The 24,041-nt window shown below is 46.4% G+C and overlaps 1 protein-coding gene across 1 annotated transcript; it reads left to right on the forward strand.

The window, feature by feature from the left end:
* Positions 1-4,261: 4,261 nt before the first annotated feature.
* RRM2B (ribonucleotide reductase regulatory TP53 inducible subunit M2B) lies at positions 4,262-23,011 on the forward strand. Its single transcript, XM_030501266.1, has 9 exons — positions 4,262-4,452; positions 9,197-9,352; positions 10,961-11,077; positions 12,036-12,169; positions 13,755-13,849; positions 16,186-16,319; positions 18,906-19,010; positions 20,122-20,235; positions 20,716-23,011. Exons 1-9 carry the CDS (start codon positions 4,399-4,401, stop codon positions 20,866-20,868), a joined length of 1,062 nt encoding a protein of 353 aa, XP_030357126.1. The 5' UTR covers positions 4,262-4,398; the 3' UTR covers positions 20,869-23,011.
* The last annotated feature ends 1,030 nt before the right edge of the window (positions 23,012-24,041 follow it).

The following is a 24,041-nucleotide window of genomic DNA, read 5'->3' on the forward strand; positions in this document are numbered from 1 at the left end:
GCTTCTCCCAGGGTGCCCTAATTCAGCACACCTCTTTTGTCATGCTTAACACTGCATGAGAGATTGTGCAACGGGTTAGTGGCAACCTCCTCAGAGGAAGCTTGCTGCTGTTCTTCTTTAACTCCCTTTTATAGTGTCCTCATAATCTGTGGATCTTGTCTTGTGTGTGAATCTGTAAATGCCGTTCTGAGTTTTTTCTGTCTGTAATCTTTGCTTCAGTGACACCTGCATTTCTCCGGCTTCCTCTCTCTAGGGCAAACTACAGCTACCTATCTTAGTAGCTTTGATTCTCTTTTTCTTTTCGAGCTTTGTATGATTTGATCTGAACTCTTCATAATGCCTTTTTAATAACAGGTCTGCCAAAATAAAACAGAAAATTCTGCAAGTCTGGATTAACTGGATTTGAGTGCGTGTGGCATTTGCTTATCCCGAGGTCTGAATGCCCATGCACAGGTTGAAGTGTGTAGGTGAACCGGTCAAGCAAAAGCTCCAGACACTATCTTGAACTCACGGTGGTGGAGGTTCCCACGCGGTGTGTGTGGGGAGGACATGGAACAGGCGTGACAACTGGAATCTGGCCTCCATCTCAGTGTAGTCATTGCCCAGCAGGACTTCTAGCATCACCAGGAGCACCAATGGGTCCTTTCCTAGTTGGAAACTACTTTCATGGTTTTCATTTGGAGCTATTTGAGTAGCTTATGATTGAACAGATTTGCTGAATTGAGCAGCATGGAGGGCTTTTAATTTTTTATATATCTTTTAAGGATTTTCTGTGGAGTTGTCTTTAAGAGGATAACTTTATAGCTTGCTTGAAACACAAGTCTGTAAAGTGAGACCTCTTTTTCCCCCATTTGTCCAGGGCTTTTCTTAACAGGTATTTTTTGTTGTTAAATATCACAAGTTACTATTATAGTAATACACCATTTAGTATAGCAAGAAACGGTTGCTACCGTGGTAAAACTTTTCAGTATCCCTTGTCCAGTGACAATGGCAGATAACACGAATGTGTGTGTTTGAGTACTGTAATCATGTGAACCTATTGGAAAATAGGTTGCTGCCACAGCCTGTAGTTAGTTTTCTTTGCAAGGACACTCTTAAGAAAACAGTTTTAAGTGGATTTCACTTTAATTTACAAATGAAAATTCTTCATTTTACCTGAAATGGCATCCTTCATATAGAAAATGGTATTTATAAAGCATTTTTAAAAGGCAATTAACCATTCCCAAAATAAGTAATATCTTTTGAGGGGGGGAATAAGGGAGGGAAGAGCAATTATAGTTCAAGCTGCAATGGCTGCATTTTGGTTGCCTTAGTATATAAAATTTCAGGACCTACTCTGTATCAGTAACTGACTTTGCCTTGCCATGAAAGAGTACTTTGCTAATATAGATCACATTTTTTTATTGCTTTTATTAGTTTCAGAACTGTTAAATGCAATTGTGGTGTTTTGGTTTTAGTGGGTCATAATTACTCTGTTGGACAGATCAAGCTTTGGGAATGCAAAGCTCTGCTAGTAATCCCATGAGCTCTGGGTCCAACGGTGCACTAAAGGTGTGTGTGCTGCTGCTGCACTTCCATTAATTGCAGTTAGCAGAGTGAGGGCTGTTGTGAAGCCATAGGCCATGTTCCCTGCAGGAACACCCGTTCTGGCAGCGTGCTGCCTCAGGACACAACAGCAGACATGATCTGCACATCAGAGTCCCTCTCCCCATGCAGAAACAGCTCCTAGCACCATGTTTGTTGTGAGCGAGTGCAGGTAAGAGGCTGTGGAGACCAGGACAGGGTGCTGGGTCATCTACTCTAGCTCATGCTTGCCTAGAAAGGTTGGACCAGATGATTCTTGAACTCCTTCCCAACCTGGTATTCTCTAGTCCTGTGCTGCACCACTGGGCAGTTAGGGGCTAGGGAAGGAATACAGCTTCCACCTCCTCCTGGGGAGCTTGTTCTGAATAGGACATGGTAGATAGAGCTGAGTGACCTGAAATCTTGCAAACTCATGCATAATGCTGAATTTCATATGTGCATTTATTCTGCTTGTAAACTATTTTGCAGTTCCACACGTGCTTTTCCATATTTCAGTATCATGCGCATGTTGTAACTAATTTATATAAACAAAGCTAACAAGTTGGTGGATTTTTGTGGAGGTGCAAGAACAGCCAACTGCTGTTTTGTTAATCCTTGTGGTGCACTTCCTTTGCAGTATTTTTTCTTTGTATATTAATCGAGGCAGCATATAAGTAGCATAAGTGCGCATCTGTTAAAGGGCAGGTGTGACTTTAAGAAGTTATCCCCAAATACGAGAACTCCTATTGCTAAAGATACTAATTTGTGGTAATTCTTAAACCTTGTCAAATACTCAGCAGGACAATCCCTTGTTTGGGGAATTTTGAAACAGCAGCCAGGATAATCAGATTAGGGGCTAGGACAACTGATAGGCAGGGCAATGTTATTTGACAGGATTAGTATGCCTGAGTATTGCTGCTTAGTGGTTTTTGCCCAGAAACTCGTGTGTCTCCCTCATACACCATCAGTACACTCTGCATTAGACACACCATAATAATTTGTCAGTGTTAATGGGTCAGTTGGGTTTGCTCTACATCAATCAATGTTTCTCTCATTGTTGGCTCTGGACAAAAAATTGTAATCCCTGGTACTTTGTATGCCAATGGGTGGAGCTGTTGGATATGAATATTAAGCAACTTGCATGGTATCTCAAAGGCTGAGTCAATGTGCTGAAAGCAGGACACTCAGAGTAGTAGTCAGGTAACAGCAGATGTTTTTAGTGTAAACCCACCTTTTCTCATTTACTGTTTGTATGTTTCTGGTGCACTGCTCAGTAACTTGTTGCTTAGGCCTGTGTTTCTGCTCCTCAGAAAACTGGATGTAAGAAAACCAAAGCTGTTCTCCAGCTTAGGACAAGCGTGGTCACCATGCTGCACAGATCTTGCTGCTGAACTTTCCTCACACCCTGTCCTGGGGAGGCTTGAGCTCCTCTCACAAAATAAAAAAGCCACAGGCGGTAGATATGGTCCGGAGGAGCCCAGCTCCCACTTCCCATGCTTGGGAAGCAGGGAGAGGGAAGGTCTCGGTCACTGTATGGCAGCCTGGCGCCTATAAAAAAATAATCTGAAGTTCTTGATGACAGAGAACTAAGGAAACCAAAGGTCACCTTTCTGGAAGAGGATACCAGCATGCCCTGTAGCCCTACCTGTGTACCTTCCCTGGCTGTGGGGCGGCTGGGAATGTTTGGCTGGGACTTGGACTGGGAAGCACCTGGCAGCAGTCATGGGGATGGTGCACAGTGTCTGTGGATTCGTTTCTAGTGTGAACACCATGCCTCCATGTCCTCCTCCTCCTGAAGGGACCACCCTAGGCACCACGCATTTCTCCCAGACTCTGAGGATGGCTCAGTCCTGCTGTGCGCTGCCTGCCTGTCTTGGCGCTTGTAAACTTTTAGATCTCGCTCACTGGTGTTTGCTTTTAGATTTGTGTCTTTGATTTCAGGTCTTCATGACAAACCAGGCCCCTGCCATGGGGTGGGACTTTTCTTCTTTTTCCTATGGACTATTTCATTGTTTTGGTAAATGACCTGCATCCCTACAGGAAAGGGGCCCGAGGACCTGCCCAGCTTCAGGATGGGGAAGAGAAGACCACTGACCTCTGCTGGGTCCTAGCTCTGGATGAAATCTGCTTGCAAGAAGTGACAGAAACAATCGTCAGTAGGACTTTCACTGACCCTGTCTGCACTTGCAAGCCCCTGCAAGCACCTCCAACCACTGCAATCATGTATGTCTGCTACACAATTGCTGGAGCGTGTTCTGTATTAGCTCAGGATCGATTAAAGAAGAGTTTTCCGTACATTGGTTGCTCGCTCCTGTACGCTTTTAGAATGCCTGCCTATTACTGGGTACAGACACTTGAGGTTCTGCCTCAGTGGCAGCTACCATTGCTATCTTTAACTCCGTACACGTTCTTCAGTAAATATTTGCAACCAAGCGGTTAACTCCCTCCACTAGTTCATCTTCCATTATCATCTCCCGGAGGATTAGCCAGAATTTTCTCCTAATTTTGGGAGGTTGTTTATTTTTTGTTGTTGGTTTTAAACGCAACAGCTGTGGTCAGTGCTCCACTGCGCCAGGGTTCGGCCTCTGTCTCGGCGGCCGCGGAGGGAACACACCTCCTGCGCTGTCTGCCCCGAGGTCAGAGGCCGGCTCCAAGCACCGGCTCCTTCCCTCGGTCCGCCCTCGCCGTCAGCTCCCGCCCCGCGGCCGCTCCTCCTCCCGGCGCTCCGGGGCCTCAGCTCCGCCGCGGAGCCCGGGGCCGCCGCCGCCGCCCGCCCCGCCCCGGGGAGGAGGAGCGGCCGCCGCCGTGGTGTTCCCCCTTCAGTCGCCGCCGGCCATGGGCGAGAGCCGGGGGCGAGCGGCCCTGCAGGAGGCGGCCGGGCCGGAGCCGGTAAGGCCGGGACGGCGGGGACCCGCGGCGGGTGTCCCGGGCGCACAGCCGCTGCCGCCCAGCGGAGGGGTCCCGCCGGGCAGCGGGGAGAGGTGCGGTGGGCGTGCGGGAGCCAGCCAAGGGCGGCGCAGCCCTGCCCGGCGCTGTCCCATCTCCGGCCTTGCAGGTCTCCGGCCCGGCCGGGGCCATGCCCGAGCCGCCGGCTCCAGCCGGGCGCCGCGGCCTCCTTGCGCCGCCGGGTGCCGGCAGCTGCCGCCGCCTCCCCGCCGGGCCGGGCCTCCCCGGGGGGCGCGGGGCGGGCGTGCAGGGGGTCCCGGCCGCCGTGGGGATGTACTGACACGGTGCCGTGGCGGCGCTTGGGGTGGCCCTGGGAAGGGCACGGGGCGCCCTCGCGTCCTTGTCCGCTCCCGAGGGTCGGTCCCTGCGGCCACGGTGCCGCAGGGAGCGCCCAGAGCTCACCTGGGAGGTATAAACACAGCCGGGACTCGGGCCCGGACTCGGACAGGCCCGGCGGCCCTGGTCCCTGGCGCAGGGCCTGGGCAGCGCAGGGCCTTGCCGCCCAGCGGGGATCCGGGCTCGCAGGGCTGAGCCTGCCCGGCGGTGGGGGGGCACAGCCAGTGCGCTGTACCCCGACCTCCTGCGGGCCGGGAGAGTCTGACCCAGGAGGTGTCTGAGCTCCGTCTGCGTTCTCCCCAGCACCGCCCTGCGAAGCCAGGCTGAGGTGTGCGAGGGTGAGGGATCTTTATAGCAGAAAACCCCTCGTGGTGTTCCCAAACCTTTGCATTTCAGCAGTACCCAAATTGCGTAAAACTGGGGTTTGCTGTGTTAAATACAAGCCTAAAAAGCCCTTAATGTTTCCCTCTGTGAACAGCGGCATGCTGTACCCACAGTGAAGAAGTGCTCGCTCCAGCCTGCCAGAGGCAAGCGGTAGTGCTGTGCATCCCCTCAGTGGGCAGAACCAGCAGGCGTTGTGCTCCTCAGCTGCTGTGCAGTGGAAGCCATATGTCCCTGAGCACTGTGATCTTCCCAGGGTCACCGTTAGCATGCCCTGTGCTACCCGGGGACGGCCCGAAGCCTTTGGGAGCCCGTGCAATGCACCTACCACCTTCTGTCAGGGTGTGGAAGGGATCATGGGTCACATACTGTGACATGGTATATGCCACATCGCCTTTAGCCTTTTCCCTGGCTACAGCTGATAACCAAGATACTTGTATACGCAGCCCAGTAGCTATTGCTGTGGCGTGGTGGTTGTCCATGTGTATATATGTTAATTGCTTCCTAGTTTGCTGAATTTGAAATTAAGGGAAAGAGCTCCAGTACCACTAGGAAGTCTTTGTTGTCTGTTGGGTTTATTGTCATCACCAGAAGGGTTTGTTGCAGTTGCAGAGTAACTGGAATATGATGTACTACAGTGCGTCCAGCAAAAGGCTGATGGGTAAGGGACTGGAGCATCTGTCCTAAGAAGAGAAGCCATGAGTGTTGAGGCTGTTTAGCCTGGAGAAGAGATCTCATCAGTGTGTGTAAATACCTGGTGGAATAAAGGAGATGGAGCCAGATTCTTCTCAGTAGTGCTCCATCAACAGGTTGCCCAAGGAAGTTGTGAATGCTCAATCCCTGGCAGTGTTCAAGGCCAGGTTGGACAGAGTCTTGGGTGACATGGTTTAGCGTGTGGTGTCCCTGCCCATGGCAGAGGGCTTGGAACTAGATGATCTTAAGATCTTTTCCAACCATAACTATTCTATGATTCTATGATGGGACCAGAGGCAATGGGCACACACTAAAACACAGGAGGTTCCATTTGCACAATAGAAAACACTTGTTTGTTGTGAAGGTGGTCAAGTGCTGGCACAGGTTGCTCATGGAAGTTGTGTAGTCTCCATCTTTGGAGATTCCAAAACCTTGGCTGGATGCAGTCCTGTGCAGTCTGCTCTGGCTGACCCTGCTAGAGCAGGGGTTGGTCTGTGCCTGCCAACTTCAGCTCTTTTGTGCATGTGGTTCATGTTTTCTGAACAGAAAGTAAAATGTTCACATTATAAACTGGATGGTCTTCATTATTATTTTGAGTGTTGGCTGTTTTATACACCATCATAGGACTAAGGAAAAGATGCTGGGTGCAGACTGAAAGCAGGAGGTGTGTTAGCCCAGTGACTCTTACTTTATTCAGCTCCCCATACCCTTGCCAGTGCCCCCTGGGGCCAGGAAGGCAGGGCTGGGAACGCGCTGTGCTGCTTCAGCAGGGGGGGTGGCTGCTCTGAAGCCCCGGCAGTGGTCAGAATGTGCCATGCATCTGAAATTCAATTGCAGAAGGATCTTCCATGAATCTTCAGCTGAGTTGTACCAAGACATGTACTGTGATAACAAACGGGTTCAGTAATGAGTATTACTCTGATAAAACTTTGGCTAAGAGAAATGGAAACCAAAATGGAGAGCGACAGGACTGTCTCGTAGCCAGGAGCTGCCTGCCTGCCTGTGAATCTCCTCTGCACCCCAGAAAGGGTTAGGGGAGGTGGGTTAAGGGGGATGTTCCAGTGTGGTGCAGTGTCTGCAGTCTGACCCTTCCTTTTCTGAAATAATAATTTAAAAAGGTACAAAACACCTGTTTTTTTAAAAAAACCTGTACCATTTTCCAGTTGTGAGGTGGTTCTCCTCAGGGTCGTGCCATCACTCTGAGTCTTTAGCTCCTGGAAGCCATCCTTCTGCTTTCCTGCCATGAGGGCTCTCCAGAGCACACACACGGGTCTTTCGTTCTCTTGCCTTTCTGTCTCGCTGTGCACTGATAGTATTCCTGATGTGCTGACCCCTCTCTGTGGCCTGCAGCATGGCAGCTGTTAACGACCATTGGAAACATGACAAGTGCTCCTTGGTCTCCAGTTTTCCTGCCATTCTGGAACTTTGCTTTCCTGTGCTCTGCTTCACTTCTGGACACCAGAAGTATTTTTCAAGTTATCTCCCTACATTATAGGCTGGGTATGCTGGCTTTTGAATGGCTTGGGAGCATCAAGACTGAGTTAGGAACTGGTACTTCACCTCGTGAGGCTAAAATAAATCCTTGGGAATAGTCCTCAGGCAGTATAGAAGGGTAGATGGTTGAGGAAAACGCTGGGCTAACAAGGAAGGCTTTTGCAGCATTTCCTTTCCAGGCTATGGCTGGTGCAGAAGCAGATGGAGGTGCCAGCCGCGTGGCAGGCCCTGAGGAGGTGCGTGCTAAGGCGGGGTGCCCTCCCCATGCAGCCCAAATTCTCCCTTGTGGCACTTCCAGTGGGTTACTGCAACTGTCTCTGTGTCCTGGGAAATACAAAAGGTCTGGCGCTGTCATGGCCTTCAGCAGGGACTCAACAAGGTGGTACTGGGAAATCTGTCTCATGTAGTTGAATAATATTTAAAAACGTAATAAAGTGGTAAAATCATAACCCAGAATGTGCTTCCTGATGTGTTTTCTTTAGGACTCTGCAGTACATATGCCAGCTATGCAAGGTGCATATGTGTTTGCGTTTTGTTTGGTTTTTAAATGTGAGTAGAATTACTTGTTTGAGGGTATTTTCCAAACTGAAAGAAAGGATCACTTTTTATTGTGTAAGTGGTTACAAGCAGACTGTAAAGGCACTTTGGCACTTCCTGGGAGGGTAGAAGCAATGATATTCAGAACCTTTTGCTCCCCGTCTCTTCTGTGTTATATATAATACCTCGTGTACTGCCTGTGGTTAGTTATCCTCTACAGCAGTGTCAGTGGGATCTCAGAACTTGCTCAGAAAGGCATCCTGCTGGCTAAACTTTTGGTCAGTGTGAGTTGCCAGCCCTTCTGGAGAGGCTACAGTGTGCTGTGCTGACAGCTCTTCACAACAGTTGTCTTCAGTAGGTGCTTGGTGTTGTGCCTGACAGAGATGCTGTCTGATGTTGATCCCAGGAATGGGTCTCCCCAGCTGGAGGCAAGGTGAAGGTCCTGCTTGAGGAGTGCCCTCTCCATGCTGCTCGTCGCTGGCCTGTCTCCTAAACATCAGCTCTGCCTGCCTCAGCCAGGCTGGTAGCTCTCTGAGGCAGAGCTGTGCAGGAGCCTGCACAGAGGGAGCAGGGTGGAATGGGTGAATCCAGGCAGGGCTTTTCATGCTGCCTGCTGTTGGAAGGAGAGGCACACAGCTTCGTATCAGCACTCAAGAGCAGCCTCCAGACCCATGCTGGTGTTGGCTGCCTTCTGCTCACCTCAGGATTGCATGGTCAAGCCTCCGTGCAGACTCGCCCTGGCACAGGGCTGTTCCTCTACCAGACAGAATTAGTTGTTATGCTCTTGCGGCATTTTTAAGTCAGTCAGTCTATGCAGGCCCAAGGGCCTTGGAGTACAGGAAATGCTTTGGAGGTATCCTGGGCGGTGAGCCTCGCGGAGCAGTGCTGGGTGTGGGCTGGCAGCAACGTGCAGTGACCTGGCACATCCTCCCATGTGCCCTACTGCAGTGGCTGATGCCATCTCCGGGGGCATATTTCCTCCTCGCATTGCAGAGACGTTTCCTCTTCGGCACGCAGGAGCTTCCTGCGAGGGAGCAGTCGGTGTGAGCAGTGCCGGGTGGATCCAGGCAGGCAGGCAGCCCTGCTGCCCCAGCAGTGGGAGCGCGAATGGAGGGCAAGGGGGCAGGTACCCCAGGGGGGCAGGTGAGTGCGTGACACGGGTGGCTTCTGAACCACACCTTTGGGATGTGGGGAAGAGGAGGAATAAGTGACGGCAACCTTAACCAGATCTGTGCTTCATCTTCAGAGCTCCCCTCCGAGAGCTGCTGAAAATGGCTTGGACCCTGCCGAGGAGCCTCTTCTCAGAAAAAACCCCCGCCGGTTTGTCATCTTCCCGATCCAGTACCCAGACATATGGAAAATGTATAAACAGGCTCAGGCCTCCTTTTGGACTGCAGAAGAGGTGAGCAGTGGGTTGGCACAAGGCACTTGGAGTGGGGTCCTCTCTCTGCTGCTGGCTTCCGTGTTGTAAGGGTTGGAGTTAATTGTATCAAACATGAGGTGCTTGTGACAGAGCATGACTTCCTTCGTGGGCACTGGAAAGAACACTGCTTCCACCAGGCAATTTCAGCACATCTGCTATAGGTGTTTGGTTTAGAAGAGGTGTAATTGTATCCTGGGGCACTTCTCTGGTTACTCAGAGAGCTCTGATTTGTGGTCTAATAGCTCCTATCCTGTTGTGGTGCCTGTGCCTGCAACTAACTCCTTGCCCAGGTAAGATGTTCTGGGTAATTTCATGTGATTGCTGGTCTTTAATGTTAGGCACCTAATTTCCAGAAAGATGGTGATGATCACAGACACTTACTAAAAATGCTTCTAACTGACTCCTGATTGCCCTGGTTACAGTGTTACAGTGCAAGCTGTAAGTTTTCCCCTGAAGTTGCTGGTTAGCCAGACCTGAGCGGTACTCAGCTTGCTACGCTTGCAGCAGAGGATCTGGAGAGATTACCTGCAAGCTGAGCTGGTTGTTCTAACTCAGAGCTTCTGCAGCCTTTCCTTGTTTGTGAGCAGTGATCTGCAGTTGCAGGGGAGTGAGCTGGAAGTACTGGTAGTCTCTAAATGGGCCAGGCAGTGTCCTGCGATGGTGAGGAGCAGCTGTCTGTAGAAGTGCTGTTCCATTGCCAGCCTGGGAGGCTTGCTGCCCTGTTGCAGTAGAGGTTGATTTAAGCCATAAAAGAAAAGGCATGTAAAACTCCTGCCTGATCAGCATTTTACCATATTACTGGTTCTTTCTTATGCTGTCCTACCATCTCTTGGTGCATTTCCAAATGAACTGCAAAGTTAACTGTATAACTTGTTTGTGTGTCAATGTGTTTATACACACACCTGTATATGTTCATGTTTATACACACACATACACATATATTACATATATGGTTTTAGGCCTCCATATTTTTGACATCTGGCCCACCTTAACTGGTGCTGTGGTTCAGAAATCCCTCCAAACAAAAAAGGCCTATGCCAAGGAAGTTGTGGTTTCTGCTGTGGCTAGAGTTCAGTCTGGTAGATGAGAGCAGTTGCACAGCATTCGCCCTGTGCCATTCTTTGGCAGGATGGAGGCTGAACACCTGCCAAAGGCAAAGGTCCCTTCAGTCCATCGTTTGGCACACCTGGGTATGGGTTTCTTGGAGCATCAGCATTTATTTGAAGTAGAGTTTAAGTGTCTCAGAATGAACTCACCTTATTGATGCGTGTTCATACTCATGATAAGAAGATACTAATGCTTTTCAAAATCTGATTTATTTATAATTCAATAGACACTGATTTTTATTCCAGATTACAAAAGCGTAAGCTGCAAAGCAAACACGCGATGTTAGTGTTGCAGAGGGAGACAGCAGTACTGTTCTGTGCCTGTTGTCTTTTACAGTCACATGTATTTAAATTCTCCACATGTAAAGATTAGAGAGCAAACACCAAAACTCTGCCTTGGTCATTTGACTAAGCTGATTCTGTTCTTACAGAATGATAGACTCAAAGGGGCAATAATGTTTTTCTTTTTTCTTTCCATCAGGTTGATTTGTCAAAGGATCTTCCTCACTGGAACAAGCTGAAAGCAGATGAAAAATACTTTATTTCTCATGTTCTGGCATTTTTTGCAGCTAGTGATGGAATTGTAAACGAAAACCTGGTAAGGAAGCTTTACAGAGGGCTTAAATACTTACTGATTTTATTGGCTTATTGGCTTTTCATTTTGGTTTTCTCACATTAATGCATAAATTTATTAAATGTGCTTTTTTTGTCCTTCCCATCATCTCACCTTTGCCAAGGGGAATAAGCAGCTTGTTCTGTTGGGGCCAGCATCTGAGTTAAATTGGGTCAACTGTGGTCAGCAAGACTCCAAATCACATCACTCTTGGACACACTTTTTAAACTCAGCCTTCTCCCTGGCTGTGTTGATCCATGTTTCTCAATGAATTAATAGAACCCCACACTTCTTCCTGTACTTGTGTTGGATGAGAAGTAGGGAGGAATTGTGCTATGCCATGCTCTGTATCCTTCATTTTGGTAAAACCCGTTTGCCTCTCACTGAATGGCATCCTAGAATCTTTGAGGGCTGCAGGTGGATGTTGATAAAAAGGTGGGGAAATCTTTCTGCTGAAATCAAATTCTGGACTGCAGAATGTCTCACCACAGGTTATCAGGGGTAGCTGACTGCAAATGCCCAGTTTAAATCTTGAATGTCTGTAATGTGTAGAATGTCATAGCATCTGTGCATATATTGCATGGACATGTCTTATGTCATATAGTTGGGGGTTTTTTTAATGATAAACAAAAAGTCTGAGGCTTTGTTCCACAGGAAGTCATTACTGTTGCAATATTTCGCTGTTTTCCTCCTGTGTACATGTGCCCTCATGCTTCACTAGAGCTTTCTATCCAATGTGCACAGCAGATGTATTTACTTCTAGCAAGCTTGCTTTATTTTCTTCTGCACCACACCTATTGACATACCTGTGAATAAAGAAGGGCTGAACGGCTCCCATCCTTTCTTTGGGGTAGAGATCTGTTGCCTTTCCCATTAAGCTTACAGTACTGTCATGCAGGACTGGTTTTACTGTACTCATTGCCATGCTTTCTGGTTTTGGCAGGTGGCACGTTTTAGTCAGGAGGTGCAGATCCCAGAAGCTCGTTGTTTCTATGGCTTTCAGATTCTCATTGAGAACGTTCACTCAGAGATGTACAGCTTGCTCATAGACACCTACATCAAAGATCCTGAGAAAAGGTAAACCTCTGGATGTGTTACAGACCTATTGTCACTTAGACCGGTGGCACCATTGTTGGGCAGCAGCAGCGAGCAGCTGCCTTCTGTTTTCATACTGACTTACTAGGGGAGTTGGGGCCAGTCCCTTAAAGCTTTCAAGGCTTGCGTGCCTCACCCCCAAAATAGAGAGAAGTATTACTGCCCGACAGACCTGTGTGGGACTGTCATAAAGGTAGTTAATACTTGTATAAATCTGTGATTGCAGGAAGCGTGGACCATCTGAAATGTTGTTAGACAACTTCGTTGTGGTTATTGTGCTCCTGAGGTGCTTGCTGTCACATCAGCAAATGATCTGCCTCAGGAAATTGAGTGCTTGTGATCCAGCTGGTGTTTCTAACGTACACTAACCAATGTACTGCAATTCTTTCAGCTTTTTTGTTGTCAATGCTTTTTCATACAACTTGAACTGCTTATTTTTGAAGTATTGGGTTCTTTGGAGACCTCCATCACCTTTGTTGTCTGTAGAACTTCTTAGTGCAAATGGTAATACATTTGAAAAGAAGCACTTTCCCTCAGAGACTCCACCATGATGATGGTCAGGCAGAGCTTGGTTTCCCACAGTGGCATCCTGTGTGGTAACAGTGGGAGGACTGCAAGGTTTCATTTCAAGTGTTTAGCGTGGGAACAGAGCCTGTGCTCATGGGAATTGTCCAGTTTCTCTTGTGGAATTGGGCAAGATGAGGTTTAGCTCGGTGGGTAGGAAGTAGCTGCCATCTGGCTTGGAGTCCAGTGGGTGGTCTAGTGGGTGGTCACTCCCGAGATGGGACATTTGAATTCATTTCCCATCTCTGCAGCTCATCTCCTCTGAGACCTTGGGTTTTTGTTTTCTGCACATCTGCCTCCTTGTGCCCTTTTTATCAGAGATCACGTTGTGATTTAACCTGACAGGCAGCTAAACACCACGCAGCCACTTGCTCACTGCTCCCCTCCCTCTCAGTTGGTTGAGGTAAAGACAGTTTAATGGGACAGAAAAGGAATGGAAAATAACAACAATGGTGATGAAAGAATTAGAATATACAAAACCAGTGATGTACAATGCAATTGCTCACCACCTGCTGGCTGATGCCCAGCCAGTTGCCGAGCAGTCACCCTCAGCCAGCTTTCCCCCTAGTGAATATACTGAGCATGGCATCATATGGTATGGAATATCCTTTTCACCAGTTTGGAACAGCTGTCTTGTCTGTGTCTCCTCTCAGCTTCTTGTGCCCGCAGCCTACTTGCTGGTGGGGTGGTGTGAGAAGCTGAAAAGTCCTTGACTTAGTGTAAGCACTGCTCAGCAACAACTAAAACATCGGTGTGTTATCAACATTATTCTCATCCTAAATCCAAAACACAGCACTGTACTAGCTACTAGGAAGAAAATTAACTCTTTTGTGGACAAAACCAGGACAGGTAATCACCCCTTGGGGTGGAAAGTGTCTTATTTGGATTAGTTCAGAGCCTGGTGTAATGGGTTCCTCTGGTGGAGCCAATGTGGACAACCAGGGCAGATTTACATCAATCACTTTTTATTATATTGATGTTTTCTCTTTCTTTTCTTCTATAGGGATTACTTATTTAATGCTGTTGAAACAATGCCTTGTGTCAAGAAGAAAGCAGACTGGGCTCTGAAGTGGATTGACGACAGAGAATCCACTTTTGGTATGTAGCTTCTTAAAAACTTGTTTCTGTCACACGTCATAAACCAATCCTCTGGGAGTAAGCTGCATCCCTGGAATGTGAAATGAAATTCTCCACAGATGATGTAATGGCCTGTGGGTCTCTGATTTAGCTAAAGCACTAGAAGTAACTTCTGGTGAGCATGTATGTTTTTATCTTCAGCTAAAGCAATATAGTAATGTCAGTTCCCACTAGAATCATGTTATGAATAATGCTTGTGGATTTCTCTGTCTTTTTTGTGTTTCTACTAGTTTCTTCAGTTTTTGCTTGTAGACCTTATTTTCTAGGAGTTCTACTTATTTCTTCCAGTTGGCTCCTATTTTGTACTCCAGTGTGCAAAACTGGGCAGCTGAAGTCCAGGCTTTTTCTGTGTTCATGTTCATATAGACAAATTTATGTGGTTAGCCTTTTTTGTAACAGCATGACTGAGTCTGGGTGAAAAAGGTTCAAGAATCATCTGTCTCTGGTCCTTCTGGTTTGCTGTTGGGACCAGGTTTCTAGTTTTCATATCTCATTTCAGAGCTGGGACACTGGCTCACCTTCCATCAGCATGGTGCAGAGCATCCTTTCCAGTGTTGCATTCAGTTGCATTCAATTGCATTCAGCTTACAACGTTGACTCTGAAGGATGTGTTGTAGCTCAAATGAATAATGGGCAGAATCTAGTGAATTTTCTAAACCACATACCCTCTATACTTAGAGAAAGTGTAGGAAACGGAGAGATTCAGCCAGACAAACAAAATAAATCTGAGTATCATTCTTTTGCAGCATCTGTTGTTCACAGCTCATGTTTGAGTGGAGTTGTTTTTGTAGCTGTAGATTCTCCTGTCCTGGAGTGTCCCTCTACCTCCCCAGTCTGGCTTTGCTTGTGATGTGTGGAGTCCCTTCTTCATCTCCTTCATTTGGCTCCCAGCAGTGCGGGGTGTGCCAGGAATCGGAAGATTCCCTAACTCAAAAGGCAGTGTTCCGCTCCCTGCCCCCAATTTCATGCATCCTATGCAACTTTTTTGTAAATTCTTCTATTTTTTTCATCTTATTGAGAAAAACTCCCAAATTTAGAACATTTGGGAGGCCTTACAATTATGGATATCTCATATGGAGATAAGGCATATGAAAGTGGCTGACTAGCTTGTTTGCTTGGTGTTTCCTTACAGCTTCGGGACCTGCCCTGCGACCAGGTCCCCACAATTTGGTTGATTTCTTAGGCTGAGGTTTCAGTTGCTGTACCTGTTCTGTGGACTCCCAGCGTGCTGTATCCCACTGTGGACTCAGTTATGTGGTGCTGCTGATGGGTGATTTTTGTTTCAGCGTAACTCATTTGTATGATAGCTAGTCAGGTGGAATGTAGTAAAAACCTTACTGATATTCAGTCTTGTGCTTTATTAAATCTATATAGTATGAGCAACCTTCCTCTACTCCTCTCTAGAAGTAACTTAGGAGATTTTTAGTGTTGCCAGACAAATTCTTTCCTTAGTAACTTAGTCTGTGTTGCTCTTCGTGCTTTTTCCTGACTTGAATTTCCTGAGTTGAGCCAGCAGATGGCATTTGCAGCTCGTAGGGGAAGTGGAATGTCTAGCTGTTATGAGTTACTTTATTTTTTTAAAGAAAATTCTATGCAGTTCTCACAGTGAAAAGGCTGTGATGCAAAAGCTTAATGCAAAAGCTCTTTGTAGTAGAATATATCCAAGGATCTGGTGAAGTTGTTAGAGCACATGGAATGATGTGTCTTCACTAAGCAGTCAGATGGTTTTAGAGTCTGAAGAAATACATTCCTGTAGAGAACAGGGAGAACTGGGACCAATAATGCTGTGCTTTCCTTGGATGAAAGGTGGGATAAGTAGTTATTTGTGTCTTGATGAATTACGTTATGTGTACTTCAGTCTTGTAAGAATATGGTTTTATGTAGATTCTCAGCAAGTAGAAATTGAGGTGTAGGGCTCTTAGTTTAATTTATAGGAGATCGGCTCTTCTCTCAGTTTTGTCAATTAGTTACACAGCCATTTTCTTGCCTTTTAGGATGAAGAGATAAAGGAGTATCGATGTCTTGCCTGCTTTGGACAGATATGTTCTTTCCCTTCTGACCTGTAGCAGTTTCAGTGGGTGCTCTGGTTCTACTGGAGCTGCCTGTGGTTACGTGCTGTTGTGTGTGTAGACCCTGTGTGCCTCGAGATCTGCTGAAAGATGTGGTCAGATATAGCATCTGGTGCTGCAAAGGGGATTGCTCCTCCCCAGCATCAGTCTGTCTGAAGCAAATGGTGCATCTTGCTGATGAGCAATACACTCTTTTGTGTCTAACTGAAAATGTGTTCTGTTGAACAGGTGAGAGGGTGGTTGCCTTTGCTGCAGTTGAAGGCATCTTCTTTTCGGGTTCCTTTGCTGCTATATTTTGGCTGAAGAAGAGGGGCCTGATGCCTGGGCTGACTTTCTCCAATGAACTTATTAGCAGAGATGAGGTAATGTGTTGTATCCTACATACCGTCTGGGAGGAAAAGTGAGTTTCTAGGGGAAAGGCAGAATTATATTCATGAAGATGCTATGTTCCTCAGCAGCAATGCCTGTGTTTAAAGGGAGTAAACATAAATATTAGCAATACCCTAATGCATAGTATGACTTAAAAGGTGGACTTTTTGGATTGAAGGAGACATCTGTTTTCCTGTGCCTGGCTGCCCAAGGACTGGTGTGGAATTGCATGGTCCCCAACTGCAGTGGTGGCTGTCTTGAGTAAGGACCTCACTAGGACATGACTGAGCCTTCCTGTACCTTAACTGCTTTAATCAGGTCCAGGTGGCCTCCTTGTACCACTCCCTGTTACAGCCCCTAGCTGTGCATCCAGAGCTTGCAGGTGGCTGCCTGTGTCCATCGCCTGGCCAGCTGTGTCAGGGTGCTGCACAAGCAACAGATACTGTTCCTCTCCATGTTCTGGTGTTACTGCACAGTGACAGAACCTCCTGTGAGCAGCTACAGGTCTGCAGTAGAGGGGAGTGCTGCTTAGCTTAAAATGTGATGTGTCTGAGGGGCTGCATGTCAGCACACCGAATGTGGCAGGCCGTGCCCTGACAAGTGCCCTTGCTTTTCACTGCTTCCTGCACTGCTGCCTGCCAGTTGGCAGCGGTTGCTTACGGTTGGGGCCTGTCTTTGAGGTACCACACAACTTATGGTGCTGTCAGCACTGAAAAAGTGGAAAGACCAGTTTTGTGTGCAGTATAAACATGCTAGTGGTTTGAATTTACCAGAGTTGGTCTAAATTAATAGAGGCCTTTATCATAATGTAAGTGATTTCCATGTATTAGATAAACTGGTTTGAAAGGAGGCATCTTACAAGATGCCTTTAATTTAAAAGACTCTTTTGAACAAAGTGACATGATCAGTAAGCAGAACAAAACAGTTCTTCAGCCTTGACCCTCCTTGTGCCTTTTGTTTCTGTGAGTCATCATGAACTGATGCATTCAAGTGAGGAAGTGTGTTTGTCAGAAGGATCACTCACAGGTGAATGAGATGCAAGTTGCTCCATACAGCAGTATAACTGTACTTCTTTGCAAAGTTGAGCACCAAAAAACTGAATTTTTCTTGAGCTCCACTGGCATAATTCCAACTGCAGAGCTGTTATGAAGCGTAACCTTGGTGCACACAGCACCTGCACTGAAAACCAGGAAATGCTGTTACAAAAGCAGTGGCAGTAAAAAGAATCCACAGTAGAAAACTACACAAACTGTTTTTTGACGCACCTGGACAGATAAATGGTTAATGCTCAGTATGTTTTTTGAGCTGTAGGCTCTGTTCTCAGGCTGTTGTTTGAGGTGGTGCAACTCTGATTCTTAAAGGTGCAAAGCTGGTGGGAACACCAGTCAGTGCAGCACACCACTTCAGATGAGAAGCCAGGCACGTCCTGCAGCCTGCTGATGATGTTGCCCCGGACAAGACCATGGGAAGCCCTGCAGCAGGCACTTAGTGCTGTCCCTAGAGGGGGAGTATTTCCCAAATTACCTGATTTCAGGGCTGTTTCATGACCTGAATCACAAGGATTTTGTAGCCTTTCTGAAAAAGATTTTGCTTCTTGGATTTGTTTTGACCGCTGTTAACAATAGCGGTGGCTTGTTTCATAGCCCATCGTCCACCAAATCCTTCTGACTGGTTTCACTCTGGATGTGCCCTCATGGTGCATGTAGGCTGTAATCGCCACCTTGCTGTCAGGAGGAGAGACAGTAGCACAATGCTGCTTTAGTCTAGCAGCAGTGAGTAAGGCTGACGCCAGAGGCTCAAGCTGTAGCCAGGCGAAATGGAGGTACCTCTTAGAGCAGCTGTCTGGAATCCCCCTCAGACTGTGAGGGATTACTTGTCTCCTGATGCTGTTTTATCCTGGCTGGAGGCTTTTCTGGAAATCTTGGGAACGAGCAGAGTTTACTGGGCTCTGTGCAGGGTAGCAGGGTGGATGTGCTGGTGGGTTGAGTTGGGGCGCGGTAGTCTTTAAGTATTAAAAATCTATGCATGTTTTGGTAGCAAATTCCTCACAGTAACTGCACATTGTGTGGAGGGACTTGTTCTTGGATTTGGTGACTCTAATCTGAATCTTCCTTTGTGAAAATGCTGTGAGGAGAAGCAAGGGAAGACATGCTACTGAAGGAACTTAAACCAAGTATTTCTGTACAGGTATCTCTTAAGTGGAGAGCAGGTAAGCAATCTACCTTAAGTGGCAGGTAGTTTTGCAGGTCTTGGTGTAGGAGTCTTTCTGCAGAAGCATCTCTGGTGGAAGGCAAGGACCATGCAGGGCTCTGTGCAGGATCACTCACAGTAGAGCAGCTCTCAAAAATATTTACCTGAGAAATACGTATGCTGAGCGTTATTTTGGCACAGATGGATTTCAGAACTTACTAACTGGGCTGTAAACTAGAAGTGCCTGCTACACGTGGTAACATTAAGACTGTCAAAGAAGCAGGAGGCTAGGAAGCTTCAATCTGAGGGAAGCTGCCTCAAAGTAAGGGCAAACTATGTGAAAGAAGGAAAAGCTGACTTTTTTTTTCCATTGTTCTCTGTTACTTCAGGGTCTACACTGTGATTTTGCTTGTCTCATGTTCCATTATTTAGTAAACAGACCATCAGAAGAGCGGGTCCGTGAGATCATCGTCAATGCTGTTGAAATTGAGCAGGTAAGCCTGGCCATGACAGCATCATGGGCAGCATGGGACCAGTCTTATGTGCATAAATAAACAAACTAACTGCTACCTTTTGGGATTCCATATTTGATACTTGGCTCAGGCTTGGATCCCTGGTGCATTTTACTATCCTTTCCCTCTTCCTTGATGGTGACAATAAGAATTGGAGAGTTCCTGATTCAGTTGTCAAGCAACTGGGAGAAGCTGAAGCTGGCAGCTGGTTTCCTCCTTAATGATGGAAAGTAAGAAAGGCTGTCTTCTTTAGGATAGGATAGGGTAAGGTAGGTTAGAATAGTTCCAGTTGGAAATGATTTACAACAACCATCTAGTCCAACCACAACTGTCTCTTAGAGAGGAGTTTGTTACCTCTGTCCTTTCAGGATCTTTGTCTCTCCCTACTCTATACACATCCCCACCTGTCCTCAGGAGAAGACAGGGTCTGCTGTGGCCATGAGTACTGTGCTGAGTTCTGAGGTTCCTGTCAGATTCTTTCACATGAGCTGCTACGCATTTGCAACTACAAGTTTCTGCACTGCTGAGTGTTTGGCAAGATTGTAGTTTACTGTTTCCTTTCTGTTGTTGTTTAACTACTGTGATGATGACAAATGCCCCAGCTTTGCCTCACAACACTGACAGATATTGCATCGGTGCCTAAGTATGTACATGGCTGTGTTCAGCACTTATATATATCACTGTCCTCTCTGATCTGTTGTTCTATAATGGCTGGAAGCCAAGGAAAACAGGAGTTTTCTGGCTCTATTCCTGCTCCCACTAGTATGGTCTGTAGATTTTGTGAAAGTTGGAGTTCAAGCTTGCACTGAAGCTTGGGACCTTATAGAGAAGAGGGGAAAGGCAGACAAGAGGGGCAGTAATAGAAATTCTTGTGCATTTTCCAGAAAAACATGCTAAAAATAAACGAAGATACAAACAACTACTGGAAGCAGAAGACACTTGTTGAGTTTAATGATGCAAGTTAGTTATTCAGATAAATGCTTGAGGAGCCTGGAATATCACGAATTGTGTTACTGTGAAACACAGGTGTCTTCTATCCTTTTCCCTTCCTAAATTTCATTTCTCTAAATGCCTCCTGTATTTTAACTTGTAGGAGTTTCTGACAGAGGCGTTACCTGTAGGCCTCATCGGAATGAATTGCACTTTGATGAAACAATATATTGAGTTTGTCGCAGACCGGTTACTGATGGAGCTTGGGTTCTCAAAGGTAAGAGATGCAATTGCCTGAAGTGCTGGCCTGCCCAGGCAGCCCAGGAAAGCTGTCACCACAAAGCACTCTCTTAATGTGCCTGGGAGCAGGTCATATTTAGTGCTTGCAGTTTCTGTGAGTGACAGCTGAAACCACAGCATTAATATATATCCTTCACTGTTTAAAAGAGCAAGAACAATTTATGCCACTCTTTCCCTTCAGCTGCTCTGCAGATTTGTAATGGGAAGCTTATGCTGTGCTCAAGTGCTACTGTCCTCTAAGGGTAATAAGCACCTTGCGCTGGTGGACTTCACCACAGACCAAAATCCTGAGGAGTGACAGTACTGAATTTGCTTAGATAGGGGTCCATAGATTCTACAGCATATTGCAGCAAGGGATGATCTAGTTTGAAAGGGTTTGGCCATTTTGTTTGTTGGAGAATTTAAAGCACTGTTACCCTTTCAGAGTCACCAGTGTAATAGTGTTTTCCTTTCCTAGGCCTTTCATGCAGAAAATCCTTTTGATTTCATGGAAAATATTTCTCTGGAAGGAAAAACAAATTTCTTTGAGAAGCGGGTTTCGGAATATCAGCGTTTTGCTGTTATGGCAGAAACAATGGACAATGTCTTCACTCTGGATGCAGATTTTTGATGACTTGGCAAATGAACGGTTACTGTTTCCCTTTGCCCATCTCACTTTCTGCTGTGAAGTTATCTTCTTTTCTCTCCTGGAATTGGAGTCTACTGGGATTTTTTTCCTGGGTTTTCATGTTGTGGGTCAGAGAAGTAAATATATTTCTCTCTGTCATTTAAGGAAAAAAAGGGGGGGTCCTTTTTATATGGCTTTTTAAAAGGATTGCCTTTTTAAGATTCCCTTGATTCATCTGCTGTAATTGCTGTCTTTAAAAATCGTCTGGATACAACTACTTTTTTAAGACTTTGGTAGTACTTTAAGAAAGCAAACTGTGTATTTACGTCATGTTACGGTATTTTAATCTGAAAACCGGATGAGGTATCACTCTGTGTATATATGTTGCTATAAATTATTTTCATGGGTTCTATTTTCATGTTTATAGAATTGGTTTAGAATAAAAGCTCTTCCCTTTCATCTTGCTGCAGATAGAGTAATAAGTGAATGTGGGAAGACATTAATAAGGTATGAACTATAAAATCTTATTAAATCCAGGGATACAGTTTGATCTTCCCATTAACCTGGGTTCTGTCTGGAAATGTTTTACTCTGGTTGCAAAACTGATGGCGGTTGGTGGGAGTTTAAATCAAATACATATGATTTTTGTTGTAGAGCTGTTACTGAGCAGGTCCGTGGAGTTTGAATGCTCCTTGAAAAGGCAAGCCTGTTAATAGTGGAGAAAAAACACATCCTGTAATTCTTTGGCTTGTGCTCCTTGTTTTTCCATGCTTCTCTGAACAAGTGCCTTATTAAGCAGCCTGTAGTTGCGCCGAATTGCAGTCAGCATCTGACACTGGAACAGCCAGCTCTGGGCGGTGTTTGTCTTCCCTGTGTCATGCTTGGTGATTTGATATTCTCCCCTTCTCTGTTTCACTTGTGCATTGATGGGGTGAGAAGGCATATAATTCCAAAGAATTATCCCTTGAGGTACTACAAACGTACTGCTTAGGCTGTGAGGAAGCACCAGTAACGTATGAAGGTACTTCAAGTTGCGTGTTTAATGTGAACCGTTGAAACCATCACAGAAAAGCCTTCAAAACCAAATCTTGAAGTGGTGTGGATCAGCAGCATCTCACAGAGGACTGCTTTTTGGGTTTTGGTGTGTTCCAGTATGTGTCTGAAAGTTGGCTTTTTTTGTTAATTTCTTGATGTCACATGCAGTGAATGAAGCAATTGAAGAATGGGTAACACGCTGCAGGGGTACTTGGGATGGAAGGTGTACTATTCAGTTGTAGGTGGATTATTTGCAAATAGATATTGCAAATAGATATGCTCATTTTTTTTCAACGCTGAAGTGAGTGTACATGAGCTGGACAAAGGGTTCTGCTTCATTAAACCCAAGCATTTTTTCATAATGTTCAGCAATTTGTATAAGTGCTTTTATAAGTCTTTCTTATTGTTGCAAACATCTTGTGCCGCTTTTGATATGCCTACCATGAGATGAGCTGACAGCCCAGGGTTATCAGTGGTGGGGTGGTAGAGGTGTTATTTTCCTGCCAGCCACATCAGCGATAGCCCTGAGTACTTGAGTTCCAGGAAACAGGTCCACTGCCTTAGCATAGTTCCTAGTGAACAATTGTCCCTGATGTAAAAATAAGCAGCAGAACTGACTCTTTTTGTTTGGTCTCAGTAAAAGATCGTGAGTATGCAGTGGGCATGGAAACAGAACAGCTTTTTTTTCCTGGAGAAGAGCCTGCATCATTTGACATATAAGGTACTTGAGGAGGGCAGAGGGGATCTTGGAGAATACAGAGAAAAGCTGGGATTGGTGTCCCTCACTAATGCCCTGTAACTGCAAGAGAACTGTGGACTTGGAGAGAAAATCCAGCACCTTTTGGAAATACTGTGGTATTGGGGGAGGAAGAGGAAAATTTTGTAAATGGGTCTGTTATTGGAGGAATTGAACCTATTTTTATGTCACTAAAAGTATGAAAAAGCATTTGAGTGTTGTGAATTAAGAAGAGAGTGTACAGAATATACAAATATGAAACTGCTATGTGCTCAGGTTCTGTCAATGTACAGGAGATACCAAAGTCTGGTACACGGCTTCCATTTGTGTGTATAATATGTGTGTAGTTTCAATAAAACTTGAATGTGGAGAGGAGCATGCTTCTGTTTGTTGTTACATGCTTTCTTGTGGTACCCAAAATGATAAAACTGAGCCATGCCAGAGTATGTTCAGAGTATCGGTGTTCACAGCTTTTGGGTTGTGGGGGAGAGTTACGAGTGCTCCATACGCTGTCTTGCACTTAGTGAGCTCTCAACTTGTTGGGTTTTGTTCCCAGGAATGGGGTTTGCAGTCTAGGGAGCAAACAAATATTTTTTTTCTGGCTCAAGGAGAAATTTCCTTGGGAGTCCCTTGGGTTCAAAGAAGAAACACTCCAAAAATGTAATTTTGGTGGGTGATATCTGATACATCCAGGGCGTTGTGCCCTTGTGTTGAGCATGCTGACTGTGCCTGGGCCCAGCAGCATGCAGGCTCTGTGTTGAAGCGATGCATCACAACTTCTTTCCCACACACACCCCCATCAGACTTTTTGAAGCATGACAGCCACAGTGCAAGACACACAGAGACAGACCTGGCTCGTCTACCAGAACCCTCAGGAGCACATGGCTTCTGCCCAAAACCCAGCACTGGTGGCAGAGTGGACCTTATGCCCTTCATGCCTGTCTCAAGGAAGCACAAAGGGGCAGCAGGGACAAGACTTGACACCCTTGAGGATGCAGATGCCACCAAGTGTGAACCTCAGCCAGCGCAGACCTTGGTGCTGGTGTATGACTTCCATTATAGCCAGTGGGACAGAGAAGGTGCTTCTGGAGGAGTTCATCGCATGGTGAAGGACATGTCTGCAATGGTCGGATGAGCAGAAACTGGTCTCGGGGGGCTGCAAGGAGAGCTGAGCTCAAGGAGAGTTGAGGTAGAATCCCACCTTTTAAAATCAAAAATGGCCTCTGGTAGCTCCCACTGTTCTCGTTGAAGTGGACACCAAACCCGTGGCTTGATAGAGCCACAAGCACAATGTGCGCCCAGCCCTGCTCTCTGGTCATGAAGGCCCTGCGAAGTGCGGCATGTGGGTGACTATTCCCAGCGGTCCTGGGTTCAGCTACAGCAGTCATTTTTTCTCCTTCTTAGT

This window comes from Strigops habroptila, chromosome 1 (assembly GCF_004027225.2).
Source record: "Strigops habroptila isolate Jane chromosome 1, bStrHab1.2.pri, whole genome shotgun sequence".
In the NCBI taxonomy this organism is placed as follows: domain Eukaryota; kingdom Metazoa; phylum Chordata; class Aves; order Psittaciformes; family Psittacidae; genus Strigops; species Strigops habroptila.

Coding starts and splice junctions, on each gene's coding strand:
- RRM2B (XM_030501266.1), top strand. CDS start 4,399: ATGGGCGAGAGCCGGGGGCGAGCGGCCCTGCAGGAGGCGGCCGGGCCG. Junction 4,453..9,196: donor AGGCGGCCGGGCCGGAGCCG/GTAAGGCCGGGA, acceptor CTTCATCTTCAG/AGCTCCCCTCCGAGAGCTGC. Junction 13,850..16,185: donor CGACAGAGAATCCACTTTTG/GTATGTAGCTTC, acceptor TCTGTTGAACAG/GTGAGAGGGTGGTTGCCTTT.